Source organism: Neodiprion lecontei, chromosome 1, assembly GCF_021901455.1.
Source record: "Neodiprion lecontei isolate iyNeoLeco1 chromosome 1, iyNeoLeco1.1, whole genome shotgun sequence".
Classification (NCBI taxonomy): domain Eukaryota; kingdom Metazoa; phylum Arthropoda; class Insecta; order Hymenoptera; family Diprionidae; genus Neodiprion; species Neodiprion lecontei.
The window spans coordinates 21,413,486-21,432,156 of NC_060260.1; the positions used below are offsets into that span (position 1 = coordinate 21,413,486).

Consider the following 18,671-nt stretch of genomic DNA (forward strand, 5'->3'; position numbering starts at 1 on the left):
GAATGTGAGTGACAGGTGTGCGAAAGAGTCCGAGAGAAAAGGAGAGAATTTAGCAGGATAGCAAAGGTGAGGAGAAAAGGAAATAGGGCAGAGAAGGAGCGGGGAAGACATAGACGGGCGGTCGGGTGAAGGGAATAGGGAGGCAGGGATAGAAGGGAAGGGCGGGGGAAAAAGAAAGAAGGGGGAGAGTTTTGAGGTTAGGCAGAAAGAGCAGGCGGACGGCAACGATTCGGATAAGATAGGAATAGGCAGTGACACCTAGGGAGTAAGAAGGGGGATAGAGTAGACAGGTAGGCGGCGGATAGATAAGGTAGGGAGCGGTGAAGGAGAGAAATAGTATGAGTAACGCGGGTGGCCAAAAAGAAGGGGCGAACAGGGAAGAGGAGGAGAAAAAGAAAGGTAGGCCGGGGGCAGTTGCAGCGTTAGGGAGGGATAGGAGGCATAGCCTGGGATCGTCGGCGACGGTGCTAGACTTATGGAAGAGAAAGCGGGAGGAGGAAGGGGAAAAAGGGGAGGAAGAGGCAGACGAGTTGCAGGAAAGAGAAAGAGTATTTGGGAAAAGCAGGAAAGTGCACCGATCGCCGGAGGGTAAGACAGGGGAGGAAGGGAAGGTAGAGGGAGGGGGTATACAAGATATGTTAAGGTTGATTAGGGAAGAGCTAAAGATAGGTCTAGAGGAGGTCAAAGGGCAGGGAAGGGGGATCAGGGAAGAAGTGGAAAAGATTAAAGGCGAAATGGCTAGAAGGGAAGAGCAGTGGGAAGTAGAGAGGGGGGAGATGAAGGAAATGATAAGGGATCTAGGTAAAAGACTAGAAGAGGTAGAAGAGCGGAGAGGGGGTGAGATGGAAAGGGTAAAGGAGAGGCTGATAGAATTAGAAAAGAAGAGTGCAGAAGGAGGGGGAGAAAGGCAGGTACAGGGAAATGCGGAAGTGGCGCAGGTAACAATAGATAGATTAAAAGAGATGGAGTGGGCCATAGAGAGGAAAGAAAGGGAAGAAAGAAGGGGAAATATAGTATTGAGAGGAGCGAGACTTGAGAAGGGAAGAGAAAAGGAAGAGTTGAAAAAGATTTTGCAGCTGATAGGGGTAGAGGTTGAGGTAAAGGATATGTGGGAGGTAGGCGCGAAAAAGGGGGGAGAAAAGGGTATATGGGTAGCAAGACTAGGAAATAGGGAGCAAAAGAGGCAGGTAATGGGAAGAAAAAGCCTACTCAAAGGGAGGGAGGAGAGAATAGACGAGGATCTCACCTGGGCAGAGAGAAGAATGAAATGGAAGTTGAGGGAGATAGCAGCTATTGAGGAGAGAAGGGGAAACAGAGTAAGAATAGGGTATGCAAAGATCTGGATAGAAGGGAAAATGTGGAAGTGGGATGAGATAGGAGAAGTGCTTAGGGATGGTACAGGGAGAGCGAGGGAAGGGGGGCAAAGGGAGGGGAGGGAAGGGGGGCAAAGGGAGGGGAGGGGAAAAGTGGGGGAAAGCGATAGGGAAAGGTCAGCAAGCGAGGAAAGACAAGAGGGAAGTATAGAAGCACAGGGAAGGGTACGTAGGGAAAGGCAGTCGGGGGAATGGGTAGTGGGGGGGGACAGAGGCAGGTGGGGAGGGAAATAAGGAGGAGAGAGAGGGGAGTAGGCGAGACAGAAAGGGAGGGGTGGAAAGTAGCTTTTTGGAATGTGGCGGGGCTCGCGAGAAAGGATGAAGATTTCTGGAGGGGGCTAGGGGAGTGGGATGCAATATTTCTAATGGAGACATGGATAGAAAAGAAGGGGTGGGAAAGGATTAGAAATAAGTTGCCAGTAGGGTATAAATGGGAAGTGCAGTATGCGGTTCGAAAAAATAGGAAGGGAAGAGCAATAGGCGGAATGCTATCAGGGGTAAGAAGGGAGATAGTAAGTGGGGAGGGAGGGAGGGAAGAGGTAAAAGAGGGCATGATAGAAAGGAAAATAAGTGTAGGGGGGGAAAAATGGGTAGTAATAGGAATATACGTAAATGGGGACCTCAAAGAAAAGATAGGGGAATTGAAGGAGCGGGCAGAAGAGATAGAGGGAGGGGTAAAAGTGTTAGTGGGGGGTGATTTTAATGCAAGGACAGGGCAGGAGGGGGGAGGATGCTGGGAAGAAGGAGAGGAGGAGAGTAGGAGTAGGAAATCAAAGGACAGGAAAATAAACTCGGAAGGTAGGCAGCTGGTGCAATTTTTAGAGGAGACAGGATGGACAATAATGAACGGGAACATAGAGGGGGATGAGGAGGGGGAATTTACGTATGTAGGAGGGGCAGGGGTGACAGTGATAGACTACGCTATAGGAGACATCGAGGTGAGGGATAGGGTCAAAAGGATAGAGATTGGGGATAGGGTTGACTCGGATCATCACCCGGTAATAGTGTGGTTGAGGGGGGCAGTGGCTAGGACAAGGAAGGGAAAAAGAGTAGGGGGAACTAATAGAGGAGACTGGACGGAGGAGGGTAGGATGAGGTTTAGAACAGAAGTCAAATGGGAGGGGATAGGAGAAGTGGATGTAGGGAAAGAGATAGAGAAAAGAATAAGGGAGTTTAGACGAGCCTTAGATGTAGGAGGGAGGGGGAGGGAAGCGAAAAAGGGATGGTGGGACGAGGAATGTAGGCGAAAAAAAGCGGAAGTTAGGCAGAGTCTAAGGAAATGGAGAAAGGGGGAGGGGGAAGGGGACGCGTATAGAAAGGAAAGAAGGGAATATAATAGGCTATGCGAGGAGAGGAAAAAGAAAGAAAATGAGGGATTCATAAAAGAAGCAGCGGAAGCAAGGACAGAAAGCAAGGTATGGGAGATAGTTAATAGGGAAAGAAAGAAGTGGAAGAGGGTGAATGAAGAAATAGGAGATCAGGAGTGGAGGGAGTATTTCATGGGAGTATTAGGCGGGGTAGAAAGCAAGGTAACAGAAGGCGGGGAGTCGGTAAATAGGAAGGGGGACGGGGAAGGGGAGCTGCAGAGGGAAGAGATTAAAAAGGTGATAGGAAAGCTGAGGGATGGAAAGGCACCAGGGGGGGATGGAATAGTTAGCGAGGTATGGAGGTATGGGGGGGAAGAAATGGAGCAGTGGATATGGAAAACATGTAACAGAGTTTGGGTGGGGGAGGGCTGGCCAGAGGATTGGAGGGAGGGATTGATAGCGCCGATAGTTAAGAAGGGGGAGGGGAAAAGGGTAGAAGAGTATAGGGGGGTGACTTTGATGCCAACTCTATATAAGGTGTATGCGATGGCATTAGCGGATAGGTTAGAAAGAGAGGTAGAAGAAAAGGGCTTGATACCGCAAAACCAAACGGGTTTCAGAAAAGGCATGGGCACCATTGACAATATATATGTTCTTAACTATTTAATCAATAGGCAGGTGGGAAAGGATAAGGGAAAGATGGTGGCGTTTTTTGTGGACCTGAAAGCTGCTTTTGATTCAGTGAACAGGAAGGTGCTGTGGGAGACTATGGAAAGGAGAGGGGTGAGGGAAGGGCTAAGGGTAAGGATAGAGGAAATTTACAAGGAAACAAAGAGTCGAGTAAGGAGCGGGGGTAAGCTAGGAGAGGCGTTTTGGACAGCGAGGGGGGTAAGGCAGGGATGTCCGCTCAGTCCGCATGTGTTCAACCTGCTGCTGGCGGACTTAGAAGAGGAAATGGGGAGAGGGAGAAGGGTTGGGGGGGTGGAGCTAGCAGGCGGCAGGGTATGCACGTTAGCTTATGCGGATGATATGGTGTTACTAGCGGAAAGTGAAGAGGAAATGGAGGTAATGATTAGGAAGTTAGAAAGGTATATGGATAGGAAAAGGCTGACGGTAAATGTAGGGAAATCAAAGATTATGAGATTTAGGAAAGGAGGCGGTAGAAGGAAAAACATAGATTGGAGATGGAAAGGGAAAAGGATAGAGGAGGTGAAAGAGTTCAGCTATTTAGGGTATAGAGTAAAGTGCAATGGGGGACAGGAAGCACAGGTGAAAGAGAGAGTACGGAAGGCAGGGGTAGTAATGAGGCAGGTATGGGGAATAGGAAAAAGAAGGTTTGGGAGGGATTGGGAAAAAAGGATTTGGTTATTTGACAGGCTAGTATGGACGGTAATAGAGTATGCATCGGAGATATGGGGGTGGAGAGAGTGGAGGGCGGTCGAGGCGGTACAGGATAGATTTTTGAGATGGACATTAGGAGTGGATGGGAGAACACCGGGATATTTAGTAAGGGAGGAACTACAGAGGGAGAAACTAAGGATTAGGGCAGGGAGAAGGGCATGGAATTTTGAAAGGAAGCTGGAGAGAGGGGAGGGTAGCGAGTTAGCTAGGAGATGCTGGGAAGAGATAAGGGACAAGGCAGAAGCTGGGAGGCAGGGATCGAGGTGGGAAAGAGAAAGGGAAAGTTTCTTTGCGGAAAGGGGAGCAGAGAGTAGAGAGGTAGTCGCGAGAAGGGAGAGGGGCGAGATGGAGTTTAGGGAAATAGAGGAGAGAGAGAGGGAAGAACAGAGAAAAGAGAGGTGGGAGAAAATAAGGGAATCGAGGTACAACAGATGGTACAGGCTAGTGAAAGGAGAAGGGATACCAGGATATCTGGGAAAGGGATGGGGAGAAAGCAGGTGGATAAGGGTGGCAAGATTTAGGTTAGGAAGCGAGATGAAGGAGGCAAGGTACTGGGAAGAAGAGGAAAAGAGAAGGTGTAGGGTGTGCGGGGGGGAGGAGGAAACATGGGAGCACGTATGGGAAAGGTGCGTAGGCTGGGATAGAAGGGAGGAAAGCTGGCAGGAGGTGGTGAGGGAGATGCTAGGTGAGGAGGGGGGGGGAGAAGTCTGGATGAGAGAATTGGAAAGGATCAGGGATGTACAAGAGAATGAAAGAGTGAGATATGAATGGGAAATGGAAGTCGATTAGGATAAGGACGAATTAGGGAATAGAATAAGGTAAAATAGGATAAGGTTAAGTAAAGATAAGGATAAAAAGTAAGAAAAGGATAAGAGGGAAAGTAAGGGAATGGCAAGGCAATGGCACAGGACACAGGCAATTAGAAAATAAGTAAGGATAAGGTAGGAAGTAAGAATTAGGGTAAGAATAGGTTAAGAAAACATGTAAAAAAAAAAAAAAAAAAAAAAATATTGTAAAGGAAGAAGAAAAGGGAAGTCCTTGTAACCCCAAGGGGAACAATAAAGATTACATACATACATACATACTAAAGTCCTCACATATGCTGACGATGTGGCAATACACTCCTCCCACCGAGAACTTCAGGTTGCCCTGGATGAGATTTCAGCGTCCTTAGATTCCGTAAGCTCCTGGCTCCTACACAAGGGCCTAACGATCAGCACAAACAGACCCAGCTTTGCGTGTTTACTCGGAGACTTCTTGGTAACTTACCTATCAGCATACAACTCAATAACTCCACGATTCACAATGGGCCTTCAGTGAAATTTTTAGGCGTTCACCTGGACAGGAAGCTTCTTTGGGCAATTCATATTGAATATAATAGGACCAAAGCAGTCTTGAAGGCTATTTAGAGCCTTACATGGGGAGGGCATCCCGCAACTATTTTGATAATAATCATGGGATTTGTGACAGCTCTCCTGGATTGGGGGGCTCAATTTTTCGGTACAGGCCTCAGCTGTAAAAATTTGTCTGGGATGTATTAAAACTACTCCAAATAATGTGGCACTACACCTCAGCGATATTCCTTCTCTTTACGTAAGGAGACAAGAGCTGACTAAAAATTATATTTTCAGAACCTATTCTTGTCAGGACAATTTGGTCATCCACAAGCTCCAGCTGATGGAGATCTTGCTTGATAGGCAAGGGCAGAACCCCACCTAACAGGGTTCCTATGTCTATAAGATGTGGTCTTCGATAAGGCGCGCTGCGTCTTGGATCAGATCCTCGAACATTCCCACATGTTATGAATTGGAATATCCGGCTATTTTTAATCGAATCGAGACGAACACCTCCATTGTATTTAACATTAAGGAGCACACCTAGTGTGACAGCCTAAAAAAAAGAAGATATTGGGAATTTGAAGAAAAAAAACTACAGTATCAATTATTTGAAAATTTTAAGGGTATATTTATACATATTTTAAGAATACACAGTAAAATTTTTTAAGAAAAAAATTAAACATTTTTCGAGTTACACGCGATCTCTGACGGCGCTGAAAAAAAAGGTCCTTCACTGCTGTAGTGATTCCGGCCTTCTCCGTGGATGAATCCTAAAGAAACAAAATTCTTGTTAAACTAGAAGATATTGTCCAACTTTTCTTTAAAAAAAGCCGCCATTTTGTCAATTTTTGATTTTTTTTTGGACCGTAGGTCAATGTACGGACAATATCTTCTAGTTGAACGAGAATTTTTTTTTTTAGGTTTCATCCACGGAGAATGCCGGAATCACTGCAGCAGTGGAGGACCTTTTTTTTCAGCGCCGTCGGAGATCACGTGTAACTCGAAAAACATTTAATTTTTTTCTTCAAAAATTTTACTGTGTATTCTTAAAATATGTATAAATATACCCTTAAAATTTGAAAATAATTGATACGGTAGTTTTTTTTTTTTTTATTTCCCAAAAATCGTCTTTTTTTTTAGGCTGTCACACTAGGTGTGCCTCTTAAAGGAGCTCCATCTCCTTCCATAAGTTTAAAGTTGATTTGTAAGTCCGACTATCCAAACTTCTTTCAAATTTATTGTGACGGCTCCAAACTCTCTTCACAACCTAAATTCTCCGCAGCGCTGGTCCCCCCGGACGACGGACGGCCTCTCCCTTATAGACTCAACGGTTACCTCAAAACACTAATTCTCACAGACTCACCAAGTGTCATCTTAGCTCTGGAACACCCCCTGATGAAAAATGGAACTAACCCAATCTTGATTAATATAAAACAAAAACTATTCGAAATACAGGAATTCAGGGGCTAGTGCATTTTGGTATCGATCCCTTCCCATATAAGTCTACCAGGGAATAAATTAACCGATCGTGCCGCTCGGTCGGTAGGGGATCAGTCAATCGAATTCAGTAATAAAATTTTTTGGGCGGATCTTAAACATCTCTCAAGAAGCGCCATGATGTCAACAACACAACTAGCATCCTCGACGTAGGTCGCCATAAAGGTGTTAATGAATGTGCAATGGCGGGTCTATTTATTAATCAACCATGGTTCAAGGGCTTATTTCTTGCAAGAAGGAAGATTGCACTAATAAATGGGATTAAATCCAGCCATACTAATGCTAATGAGCACCTAGCCAGGATGGGCTTGGTGGTTAAGCAGTCGTGCCGGTGCGGTCACCCTGTCGTATCGCCGGATCACCTATTTTGGGAATGTCCCTATTTTAATCTTCCTAGAGTTAAATTCAAAGAATTCTTTCGGAAAAACAATATCGTTTATGGCTATGATTTGCAAATCTTATTCTTAAAACACTCAACACACGTTATCATTGTTTTGGCCGACTTTATTGTCAAAAGCAATTTAAACCTGTAATCAACCAACGTCTGTCAAATAATTAATGCAACCATGTGTCTGTTTCAGTGTCCTATCCCGCGTGTTTTTTTTTTTTTTGTTTCGTTGAACTTACTCCGAACCCAGCCACACAGTCTAACCTAATCAAGACACACCCATGAGTGGAGAGACTTCGAGTCTAAAGAGTGGCACTTTGGAACAATCATAATCGGAAATATTTGAGTGAAGTCAACTCACGTTTGAAAGTCCTGGAGATACCAGGAGTAATTAAAGAGTACTTTGGCACATCCTCGATTGGGGAATACCCACTGGCAAGAAGAAGAAGAACAATCCCGTCGGGACGCCGTATACTCTAATTATGCAAATTCATTTTGAGTCAAATTCAGCAATATTAATCTAACTCCATTAAATCGACAAAAATAATGTTATCTAAATAGATGCACAATAAACGTGCACCTGCTTTACTCTTAACAGGATTAGAAACCTTTTCTTCATGCAAAAGACAGGAGAAACAATCGAAGTAGTTAACCAAAGAATCAAGATTTGTAGTTGTTCATATATAATGTACCTTATGTACTTTGTGTACATATTTTTGATACCCATACCGTACCATACTGAAGATATATGTCTCCAGTCGTGCTCATACCTTCATTGCGAATGAAAATGCAGCTGACGTATAAAAATAATTTATTAATTTACGTTAGATTTTCGTGGTTTTTTAAAAATGTAGTTTATTTGTATCGGAAAGCCCAGACAGTTTTGCACAAAAATATCACTTGTCAACATTTTTTGGAAATAAGGTATCACTCGATTGTTACTACTGTTCAAGTCCATGCTGTAACAAACTCCGATGAACCTCAGGCGTTCATTATCACAAAAGTAATGATAAAAAAAAATTAAAGATGTTCATGGCTCCTTTTTTCAACTTCTACTTATATTACCTGGTTAGATTGCGATTTTATACACTGACCCCCAAACACAAGATTGTTCGGAAATTTATTACCATGCCCAGATTATAATTGCCCGTATCTGTCCGCTTTATTAAACATTTGTGGCAGTGTCCGTGTTAATTATTAGAAATTTCGAGTTTGAGAATATGTATTCCCGATAGAGTCGACACTATTTTACCCGGAATTTCAGCATTTTGCCGGTAGTCCCTAATAATAATTACCCACAGGATACAATTGTGTAATAATTTCAATTCCTGAATTTTAGCTATAGGATAGTGGGTATTTTTAAGTTTTGTTTCTTAAAGGAAGTGAACTATATTATCATCGGGAAATTTTTTGTAACAAGAATCTCCATACTGACTGGTAATTTGCGGAGACCTCGTAAGCTTTTACAATATTTTTTAGTTGGAATTATAGGAAACGCTCATATTTTTACGATGTTATTCATGACAAAACAATTATTTTTTGCTATTTTCACGGAGAAATATTGTCAAAATATATACGAAGGGTCCACAAATTACCAGTCAGTACGGGAAGTTTTGTTGCGAGAAGTTCCTGCGTATAGTAATGATGATATGATTTGCAATTCCGTGGTTCAGGATGTAAGTTGAAAGTTTACTGTGTGTTGTAGTATTGAGGAAGTGAAATTTATAAATTATTATGAATAAATATCAATAAAAATCATTCATTGACCGATTCGATAGACAATTAATTACTAGTTGTATGGTGAAAGTCGAAAAGACAGAAGTTACAGTATCAATCTAATAGTTGGAAAATACAATGCAAATATACATAGACAAAAAGTTACATTGATAAATAGTATCTAAATAAGGTTTCGACGATGTAAAGTAATTTGATAACAATTAAACGTAATGTATTGCACGTCAATCCCTCGTTTCACTCATAAAACTTTTTTGAAAAGTGATGTTAATTAACTACAAATTTAAATTCGATATAAGAAACTAACGACTCATATCATCTAAAGATGGATTTTCTGGATTATTTGTAATCAAATCCTTATTAATTATATCCGGATGGTTTTATGCTGAACAGTTTAGCGCTCGAATAAATGCGTCAAAGGTCGAGGCAAGAAGTTTGGACACGTCAAGGCTTCGAAGTACGACATCTCCGTCAAAATAACATACAGGAAAGATTGTAAGATCTTTCGAAAGCTTGAAAAGTGTTCTGTTTGCAACAATCCATAGGTCTTCTCCGAGGCAAGATTTTGACGTTAGCATATCACCAGCAATAGGTTGAAAATCGGATTTTGTAATTTTCTATTTATTTTACAGACCTTCGCCGTAAGTAGAATTTGTTTCGTCATCACTTGTTGGAGAACAACATGGAAAACTCTCCGAAAAAATCAGAGCATTGCTTTAAAAATTACTTATTGTTAAACTGTTGAAATATAAATTGAACGTTGATATTATTTGTATATATATACATATATTCTGTTTATGTTCATAGGTAAGAGTAGGTATAGTACGTATGTGTGTGTGTGTGTGTAGGCTGAGCAGTAGCGTACCGGCAGGTAGATCGGCTCAGTGCGTATTGCGAGTTAGCTCTGAACACAGCGTTTGCTGGATAGCCAACATTTGTATTTAACATAATATTAGTAAAGATCCGGGTCTTAATTAAAATAAACTGCAGTATAAATAAATAAAATATCCTGTGTACATTCTTCATTTTACTTCCACAACCTATATCAAGTTATGGGCCCAGTTACGAAGGTTTAACGCGAAAAGTCAGTGATTAGCTCATCGACGCTTTATTCAAAAGTGAAAAACCAATATGGCAGCCAGTACGTCGTTGAGCGGGCTTCAGACAATTGAAAAGTTGAAAGGCCGCGAAAATTATGATGATTGGGCAGTGGAAATGGAAGCTTACTTGACTCACGAAGATTTGTGGGATTTTATTAATCCCGACGATGCAGCGGCAGTTCCTACCGACCCCCAGAAAGATCAGAAAACTCGCGCCAAAATCATTTTTGCGGTCGAGCGGCAGGTATATGGACACGTAAGAGATTTGAATACGGCCCGTGATGTGTGGTTGGCTCTAAAGAAAACCGATTCAGATACAGGAGTGACCAGAGGTCTGCAACTGATAAAGTTGGTTACAGACACGAAGCTCGAAAATTGTTCGTCCGAAGAAAATTATATTGATACAATTGTATCGGCCGCTCACCAGTTGAAGAGCATCGGCTTGGAGTTCCCGGACAAAGTAATAGGAGCAATTCTGTTGGATGGTCTTCCTGAAGTATACAAACCCATGGTCATGGCTCTGGAAAGTTCCAAGGTTGATCTAACGACAGACTTGGTGAAGACAAAGATTTTACAAGATGTTAAGTGGTTTTCAACGGAACAAAACAATGACTTGGCATTCTTCTCGCGCGCAAACGCTGGATACAAACAAAACAGAGGTAGAAGAGGCGTTCAGAGAGGCAGATCATCATTAATTTGCTATAGATGTAACCGTCCTGGACATTACGCAAGGAATTGTCGTCGAGTTAGTGGTAATAGCAGCAACGGGAGTCAAAACAATAACAACAGCGGTAACAACAGGAGAGATGGGTCTGGTGCCATGGCAGCTCAAGGCGATGATGAAGAAGACGAGTACGAGAGCGCCGAGATTGAGTATGCGAGTGTGTCGCTGATAGCGATGGGCACATGTAGTAGCGACTCATGGATGATAGACTCAGCTGCTTCGAGGCATATGTGTAATAATAGAGGTATGTCGAGAATATGCGTGATTCGAAAATCAAAATAATAATAGTAGCGAATAAACAGAAGCTCAAGGTATGCGGAGAGGGCGATGTAAATCTGTATACGCATCATAATAATAAGAGAGTATTAATTAAATTGAAGAATGTTTTGTATTCACCAGAGTTGGCTTCGAATTTATTATCCGTAGGTGTAATGACAAAATCGGGTTGGAATATTGATTTCAAGGAGAAAGATTGTAAGATCTTTAATAAGCGTTCAGATATTGTTATTGTCGGAAATAAAAGTAAAAACGGTGTGTATGTCTTAGATATTAAGAATGATAAAATAAATAGTTCTAAATCTATTTTCAGTTGCCCTGCAGTAGTGAAGAAGGTTCAAAGTAAAGGAGAAAGTTTGGAATTATGGCATCGGAGAATGGCTCATTTAAATGTTGATGCTTTGAAAAAATTGTTAAGTAATTATGTAGATATTCAAGTAGTAAATGATAAAAAAATTTTCTGTGAAATTTGTCCAATGGCCAAGCATCCAAGACATTGTTTTAAATCCAGTTTTAATAGAGCCAGTAAAAAATTAGAGTTAATCCATTCAGACGTCTGCCAAGTTCCAACTTTGTCTTATGATGGATACAAATATTTTTTAACTTTTATAGATGATTACAGTCGAAAATCAGTAATTTATTTCCTTAAATCCAAAGATCGAGTTACTAATATGTTTTTGCAATTTAAATCTTTAGTTGAAAATGAAACGAGTAGTAAAATTATTAATCTAAGAATAGATAACGGTACTGAGTATTTAAATAAACAATTTAAGGATATTTGTATTAAAGCAGGAATAAATATTCAAACAACGATTCCAGGTAATCCTCAGCAAAACGGCCGAGCGGAAAGGCTAAATCGTACGTTACTAGATAAAGCTCGTTGCATGTTGATAGATGCGAATTTGTCAAGTAAATTTTGGAAAGATGTCGTAGCGACGGCCGCTTATTTATATAATAGGTCCCCTCACGCGGCACTTGAATGGAAAACTCCCGAAGAACTTTGGAATTGTAAACTTCTGGACTTAACGAGCGTTAAAATTTTTGGTTGTAAAGCGTTCGCTCGAGTGCCGTCGGAGAAAAGAAAAAAATTAGATCCTCAATCTGTAGAATGTAAATTTATAGGTTATTGCCCGAGTCAAAGAGGTTTTAGACTTTGGGATATTGTGAATAAAAAAATTTTAGTAAGTAGGGATGTAATATTTGTTGAAAAATCTGTAAATTCTAAATGTTCTGTTGATAATGTTCAAAATAATTCTAAAAATATCGCTTTACTACCTATTCAAGAAAAGTCAGAAACGATTGATCAACCGAATCTCGAACGAAATCAAAATCGCGATAACGTGGACGAGATAGGTGCCGATGAACAGGCTAAACAACCGACTGAACCTGTAAGTAGAAGAACATCTACTAGAGATAAAAAACGTCCAGCATATTTACAAGATTACGTTACAAATTTTTCGTCGACGTCTAGTTCAAATCCATTTTCAGCGAATAGTACTTTAGAAACAAATCAATCAATTGATAGTAATAATTCTTTTGATGATTATCAAATGGTCCAAATCGATTCCACTCCTGCAAGATACCGAGAAGCGATCGAGAGTCCTGAAAAATCTTCCTGGATCCAAGCGATGGATAAGGAGATGAGCTCGATAAATAAAAATAATACTTGGACACTTGTAGACTTGCCTATCGATCGAGAACCAATAACTTGCAAGTGGGTCTATAAGAAAAAGGTTGATGAAAGGGGTAATGCTTTCTGTAAAGCGAGACTCGTCGCTCGCGGTTTCGACCAAGTTCCAGGAATAGACTACAGCGAAACGTATTCGCCAGTAGTGCGCTATACGACTCTACGCATGTTGTTCGCCTATGCAGCTAGAAAAGGTTTGGATATTTTTCATTTCGATGTGGAATCTGCATATCTTCACGGTGAGTTGGATGAAGAGATTTATTTAACTCAGCCGGAAGGCTATGAGCAACAGGGTATTGAAGGAAAATTCTATCTATTAAACAAGGCACTCTACGGTTTAAAACAAAGTGGCCGAGCATGGAATAAAAAGATAGATGGTGATTCAAAATTGATGAATATGACGCAGTCCAGGCAAGATCCATGCGTATATTTTTATATCGATGAAAATATCATTTTAATTACAGTTATTTATGTCGACGACATTCTTACGTTCACAAATAGTATACATTGTGTAAAAATTCTTTTTGATAATTTATCTAAGAAATATCCCATAAAGAATTTAGGTGAAGCGAAGAGATTCTTAGGAGTAAATATAAGTCGCGATAAAGAAAACGGTTGGATAAGCTTAGATCAAATGCATTATGTAGAATCCCTTTTGCACAAGTTCGGCATGAGTGATTGTAATTCAGTGTCGAGTCCAATAGAAACAACAGATTTTCCTGCACCAAGACAAAAGGATACGCGAAAGCCAGCAAACATACCTTATCAATCAGCGGTTGGTAGTCTCATGTATTTGTTACAATGGATGTAACGGTCTTTTCGTTTTCGCGGTTTGCTTCGACCAGGATTAACTCCAACTGCGGAGCCTCTCGCAATTAACAAAAATCATCCGCTATCAATTTACTTTTTATTGTTTTTTATTTTTTTTATTTAAAACGGAATTTCGGATGTCGGTATGACCGAATGACATGCATCTATAAATGGAAACCGAATAAAAGAAAAGTATAAATATGAGAGAAAATAATAAATAAATTGTATAAATAAAATGGGCACGGCGGGCATCTAGGACAATAACAATTCCATAAACGGCATACTCGTAAAATTACAGATAAAATGGTACAGGCCAGAATATAAAACTTATCATAAGCGTGTCTTTGGGGATATTCTTCAAATCCCAGTTTCCATTTCCTCAGTTGCGCTCGCTAATTCCGTGCCCGGCCAATTTGACTCCCCTCGTCCGTCATATCTAGGTGGTTTTTCCTTGATCGGGAATCCGTAAAAGATGGGTCGCTGCTACGAGTCCTTCGTCCTCGCAATAGAATCCGTATGCGTTTTACTTCATTTTTCGTCGGTTGTATTTATTCGTTCGTTATGATTTCTTTATTTTAGAGCGCACTCTGATGACGATCGACCGCTCATCCGTCGTCTATCGCTTACACTTCTCGATCGATTCCGATACATCTGTCATATAACCGTTTAGGTGAAAGCCCCGCTCCCTACGGACCTACCTATTACTGAGTCCCGTAGTCACTGCTTTGGCGGCTAAATTCAACTGTTACACGGACAAGGCCTGATCTTGCATACGCTATTGGTGCTGTTAGTAATTTTAATTCCAATTATACCGAGAAGCATTGGGAATTAGTCAAACGAATTTTTAGATACCTAAAGGGCACAGCATCATACAGACTGTATTATGTCAAATCAGGGAATCAGGATTTGTTTGGCTATAGCGATGCTAGCTATAATCAAAGTCTGCAAGATCCAAGACCAGTCGTGGCTTATGTTTTTATTACGCAAGGAGGCGCAGTCAGCTGGCGTTCCACAAGAAAAACTTTGATCAGTATTTCGTCGGAAGAAGCAGAATTTGTAGCAATGTCAGATGCAACCCAAGAAATCATTTGGTTGAGAGAATTGACCATTGAATTAAACATCATATCAAATAGTCCTATCCATTTAAAATCTGATTGTCGACCAGCGATTGATCATATCAAAAACGCGAATTATAGTTGTAAAACTAAACACATAAATGTAAGAATGTCTTTTGTCAGAGATCATGTACTCCAAAAAACTATCACATTAGATTTTGTCCCAACGAACGAAATGGTAGCTGATGCGATAACAAAAGCTGTAAGAATTAATAAATTAAATTTTTTCACCACCCATACAGGTTTATGTTAAAAAAAAAAAAAGAAATTTTTTTTTTTTAACTTTTCATGCAAATACATTGTCCCGTCTCCTCGCGACGTTGGTACGATACTTGACGAGGGTGTAAGTCTCGTCACCCCTTTGGTGGAGAAAAGGGGACGTCACGCCAACACGGGAACCCGCGCGCCAACTTTATCTTGCGCGGTGCTTTATTTTAAGAAACTTAACGCTTTATTCACGTGTATGGTTGTTACAACGAAGATTTAGAAGAATTAAGAAGTTAATAAGTCAAATAGTGGATGTGACGTTACTCGTTCTGTGGTTGTTGCTAGACTGACTTCCGTGATTGACAATTTCGAGATCCTTAGAGAAGAAGGCGTTGACGCTTACTTCGTTATTCGAATGTTATGAGACCGATGATTGGTCAAGCAGACCGGAAAACCCAAGAAGGAGGTCCAGAGATCGCCAATCACGGAAGAGTGGTAATTTAAATTGCCAGATGGAAAATCTGGCGAACATACCAAGAACATAAAAAATGTGCGTAGGCTCAAAACGAGGATGCACTCTATAATAAAATTATATTACTGACAGCTGGCACGCAGACTAAAAAAGCAGAAGTTGTTAGATAGAGTGTGCCAGCTTGTCAGATGAAGGGTTTATGCCCTTCGTTTATGGCGGTCAGGTACGAAAGCATGTTTCGCATCTGACCGTCCATCGGGTGAACATTTAGATATAAACAGAAATCATTGAAAGACATTACAACGATATTACGCTAACTACAGTCTATTAGCCTAGCTGCTGCTTGATACGCAACATACTCCCCCCGTTGAGAGGGTTACCGATCAAACAAGAAAAACAACATTGTTAGCAGTTAGGTTACATAATCGGTTTAGAGTTTTTCACTGCTCGTAGATGCGATTGTCCTTTCAATATTCTCAATGGGCAGTGGTGCCAATTTTTTAATGCTTCGATCAAAGGTCCCAGTCGCCGTTTTAACCTGGACGGTCCGGATGATGCCGTCTGCTCCCGGATGTGCTGCGATGACGCGACCCAAGTGCCATTGTAATGGTGGAAGATTATCGTTTTTAATGACGACAACAGATCCAACGTCGACGGTGTAGTCTCCCCTGTTCCATTTATGTCGAACATTGAGCTCATTGACATATTCCTTATGCCATCTTGACCAGAAATCTCGCTTGAGTTTCTGTACGTGTTTCCAGGTGGATAGTCACAAATCAATCTCAGGCAGGCTAGTCATGGGTTCGCCAATAAGGAAGTGACCAGGAGTAAGAGCTAAGGGGTCGTTAGGATCCGAGGATAAAGGGGCTAACGGTCTCGAATTTAAAATACTCTCGATCTCAACTACGAGAGTGTTGAAATCTTCAAAGCAGAGAAGAACATTTCCGAGGATCAGTCTCAGATGGTGCTTAAAAGATTTGACCGCTGCTTCCCAGATGCCACCGAAGTGTGGTGATGACGGAGGGATAAATTTCCATTTGATCTCCTTTTCCAATAAGAAGTTATGCACCTTGGTGTTATGTTCGTTTGAACCAAGTAACCTCTGAATGTCTTCGATTTCGGTTTTTGCTCCCACAAAGTTCGACCCGTTGTCCGAGCTGATGATCGAAGGTTTTCCACGTCGAGCTACAAAACGGCGAAGAGCAGCGATGAAGCCTTCAGAAGTCATGTCGCTGACGACTTCGAGATGAACAGCCTTGACTACGAGACACACGAAAACCGCGACGTATATTTTGACTCGGGCTCGATTTCGGAATCGTTTTTCCTTCATGTAGAATGGACCGCAATAATCCACCTCAACGTTGCTGAATGGTCGTGCTTCTGTAACCCGGTCTTTCAGTAGTTGCCCCACAATATAGTTTATGGTTGGTGGCTTTGCTCGCATACATTTTACACATCGAAGTATAATTTTGCGAACCTGATTTCGTCCGTCAATTATCCAGTAACGTTGTCTCAGGCTGTATAAAGTAGACTGGACGCCTGCATGGCCATGAGATTGATGGTCGTTTTCAATAATGAGGTTGGTTATATGATTCGACTTTGGAAGTAAAATAGGATGACGTTGATTGTGTGATATGTCTGCGTGTCGCAGTCTTCCTCCGACACGTAAAATTCCGGCTTCGTCGAGGAATGGACTGAGTGATAACAACCGACTTTTCGAGTTGAGGGGTTTTCCGTTCTGTAGATCGTGGAGTTCTTGCATGAAGCTGCCAGATTGAACCAATTTGATTATCCGTTGATCCGTCTGTCGGATCTCTTGAACGGTAGGAATGCCCTTAAATTGATTATCCTTTTTCATTCGTAAACAATACGATAGGATCCGTCGTAATTTGTCAATCGAAGAATATCGCTCGAGAATTTCGTGGTTGTTGACGGCAACGGTGAAGCACGAGTCCTTTCTCATTTCCTCGTCCAGTGTTGGAATTTGAATCTTGAAGGTCGGCCATGTGCTTTCTTCTTCCTTTAACCAGGATGGACCCGTTCTCCAGAGATCGTTTCGTACAAATTCTTCCGGCGATTGACCCCTAGATAATTGATCGGCAGGGTTCTCGTGCGATTGTACGTGTCTCCAATCGTCCGGATTTGTAGCTTGTCGTATTTCGGCAATTCGACTCGCGACAAATGTTTTCAATTTATGGGGGGATGTGTTGATCCAGTGTTGTACAATCGTAGAATCGGTTCAGAATATCGACCGATCTATTCGTAAATTGAGCGCCTCCATAACGGTTCTATAGAGGGTTGTTAGCAGCTTAGCCGCGCAAAGTTCGAGACGGGGTATCGTCTGTACCTTTTTCATTGGAGCGACTCTTGATTTCGCGCAGACAAGTTGCGAGTACACTTCTCCTGAAGAGTTTGTTGATCGCAAATATATACAAGCTCCATATGCCTTTTCGCTAGCATCGCAAAAGCCATGGAGTTGTATTTTTTCGGATTTGCTGGATAATATTTTCCGCCTGAATGCCGGGTTGTGTAATTCGGAAAGATGTGACGAAAAATCGACCCATGCAGTGTGAATATTGGCGGGTAGCGTTTCATCCCAAGCCAGCTCCAGTTTCCATAATTGCTGCATGATAAGTTTAGCCGTAACAATGACAGGTTGGAGCAGTCCCAGAGGATCGAAGATTTTCGCGACTTCGGAAAGAATAATTCTTTTTGTAATCTTATTGGGAATCGCAATTTTCTTCACAGTATAAATGATGGCGTCTTGCTGTGAGTTCCAATAAATGCCTAAAGTCTTCAATGTTTTGTCATCGCTGGATTGTAGTTGTAAATTGATCGATTGATCCGTCAGACCGCACAGGAGTTCAGTCGAATTTGACGCGCACTGTCGCAAGTTGAATTTGCCTCGATGCAATAGAGCAATACTTTCGTCTCTAAGTCTGGTCGCTTCTTCGAGGGTCGGAGCTCCCGTGAGCAGGTCGTCGACGTATAAGTCCCGTCGGAGGATGTCTGCTGCCAAGGGAAATTGTTCCGCTTCGTCCATTGCGAATTGATGCAAGCTTCGTATGGCCAGAAACGGAGAGGCTGATAGGCCAAAGGTGACTGTGTTCAGCTCATAATCATTTGACCTTGCTCGTCACGCCACAGAATTCTTTGATATTTACAGTCTTCGGGCCGCACTTGTACTTGAAGGTACATTTTTTCAATATCACCTGTCAATACATAGTTGTCGGTCCGAAAGCG

At 41.8% G+C, this 18,671-nt stretch overlaps 3 protein-coding genes across 3 annotated transcripts; 2 read left to right on the plus strand and 1 right to left on the minus strand.

Moving 5' to 3' along the window:
- The first annotated feature begins 338 nt into the window (after positions 1 to 338).
- LOC124296603 (vicilin-like seed storage protein At2g18540) lies at positions 339 to 1,607 on the plus strand. The gene has a single exon (XM_046746640.1). It carries the CDS (start codon positions 339 to 341, stop codon positions 1,605 to 1,607), a length of 1,269 nt encoding a protein of 422 aa, XP_046602596.1.
- Positions 1,608 to 2,215: 608 nt separating this feature from the next.
- Positions 2,216 to 9,536, plus strand: LOC124296604. Its single transcript, XM_046746642.1, has 3 exons — positions 2,216 to 2,632; positions 2,726 to 4,663; positions 9,525 to 9,536. The coding sequence occupies exons 1-3, from the start codon at positions 2,216 to 2,218 to the stop codon at positions 9,534 to 9,536; spliced, it is 2,367 nt and encodes a 788-aa protein (XP_046602598.1).
- Positions 9,537 to 15,858: 6,322 nt separating this feature from the next.
- LOC107221204 lies at positions 15,859 to 18,471 on the minus strand. The gene is made up of 3 exons (XM_046746643.1): positions 17,681 to 18,471; positions 16,202 to 17,599; positions 15,859 to 16,096 (listed from the first exon to the last, which is right to left on the minus strand). Exons 1-3 carry the CDS (start codon positions 18,469 to 18,471, stop codon positions 15,859 to 15,861), a joined length of 2,427 nt encoding a protein of 808 aa, XP_046602599.1.
- Positions 18,472 to 18,671: the final 200 nt, after the last annotated feature.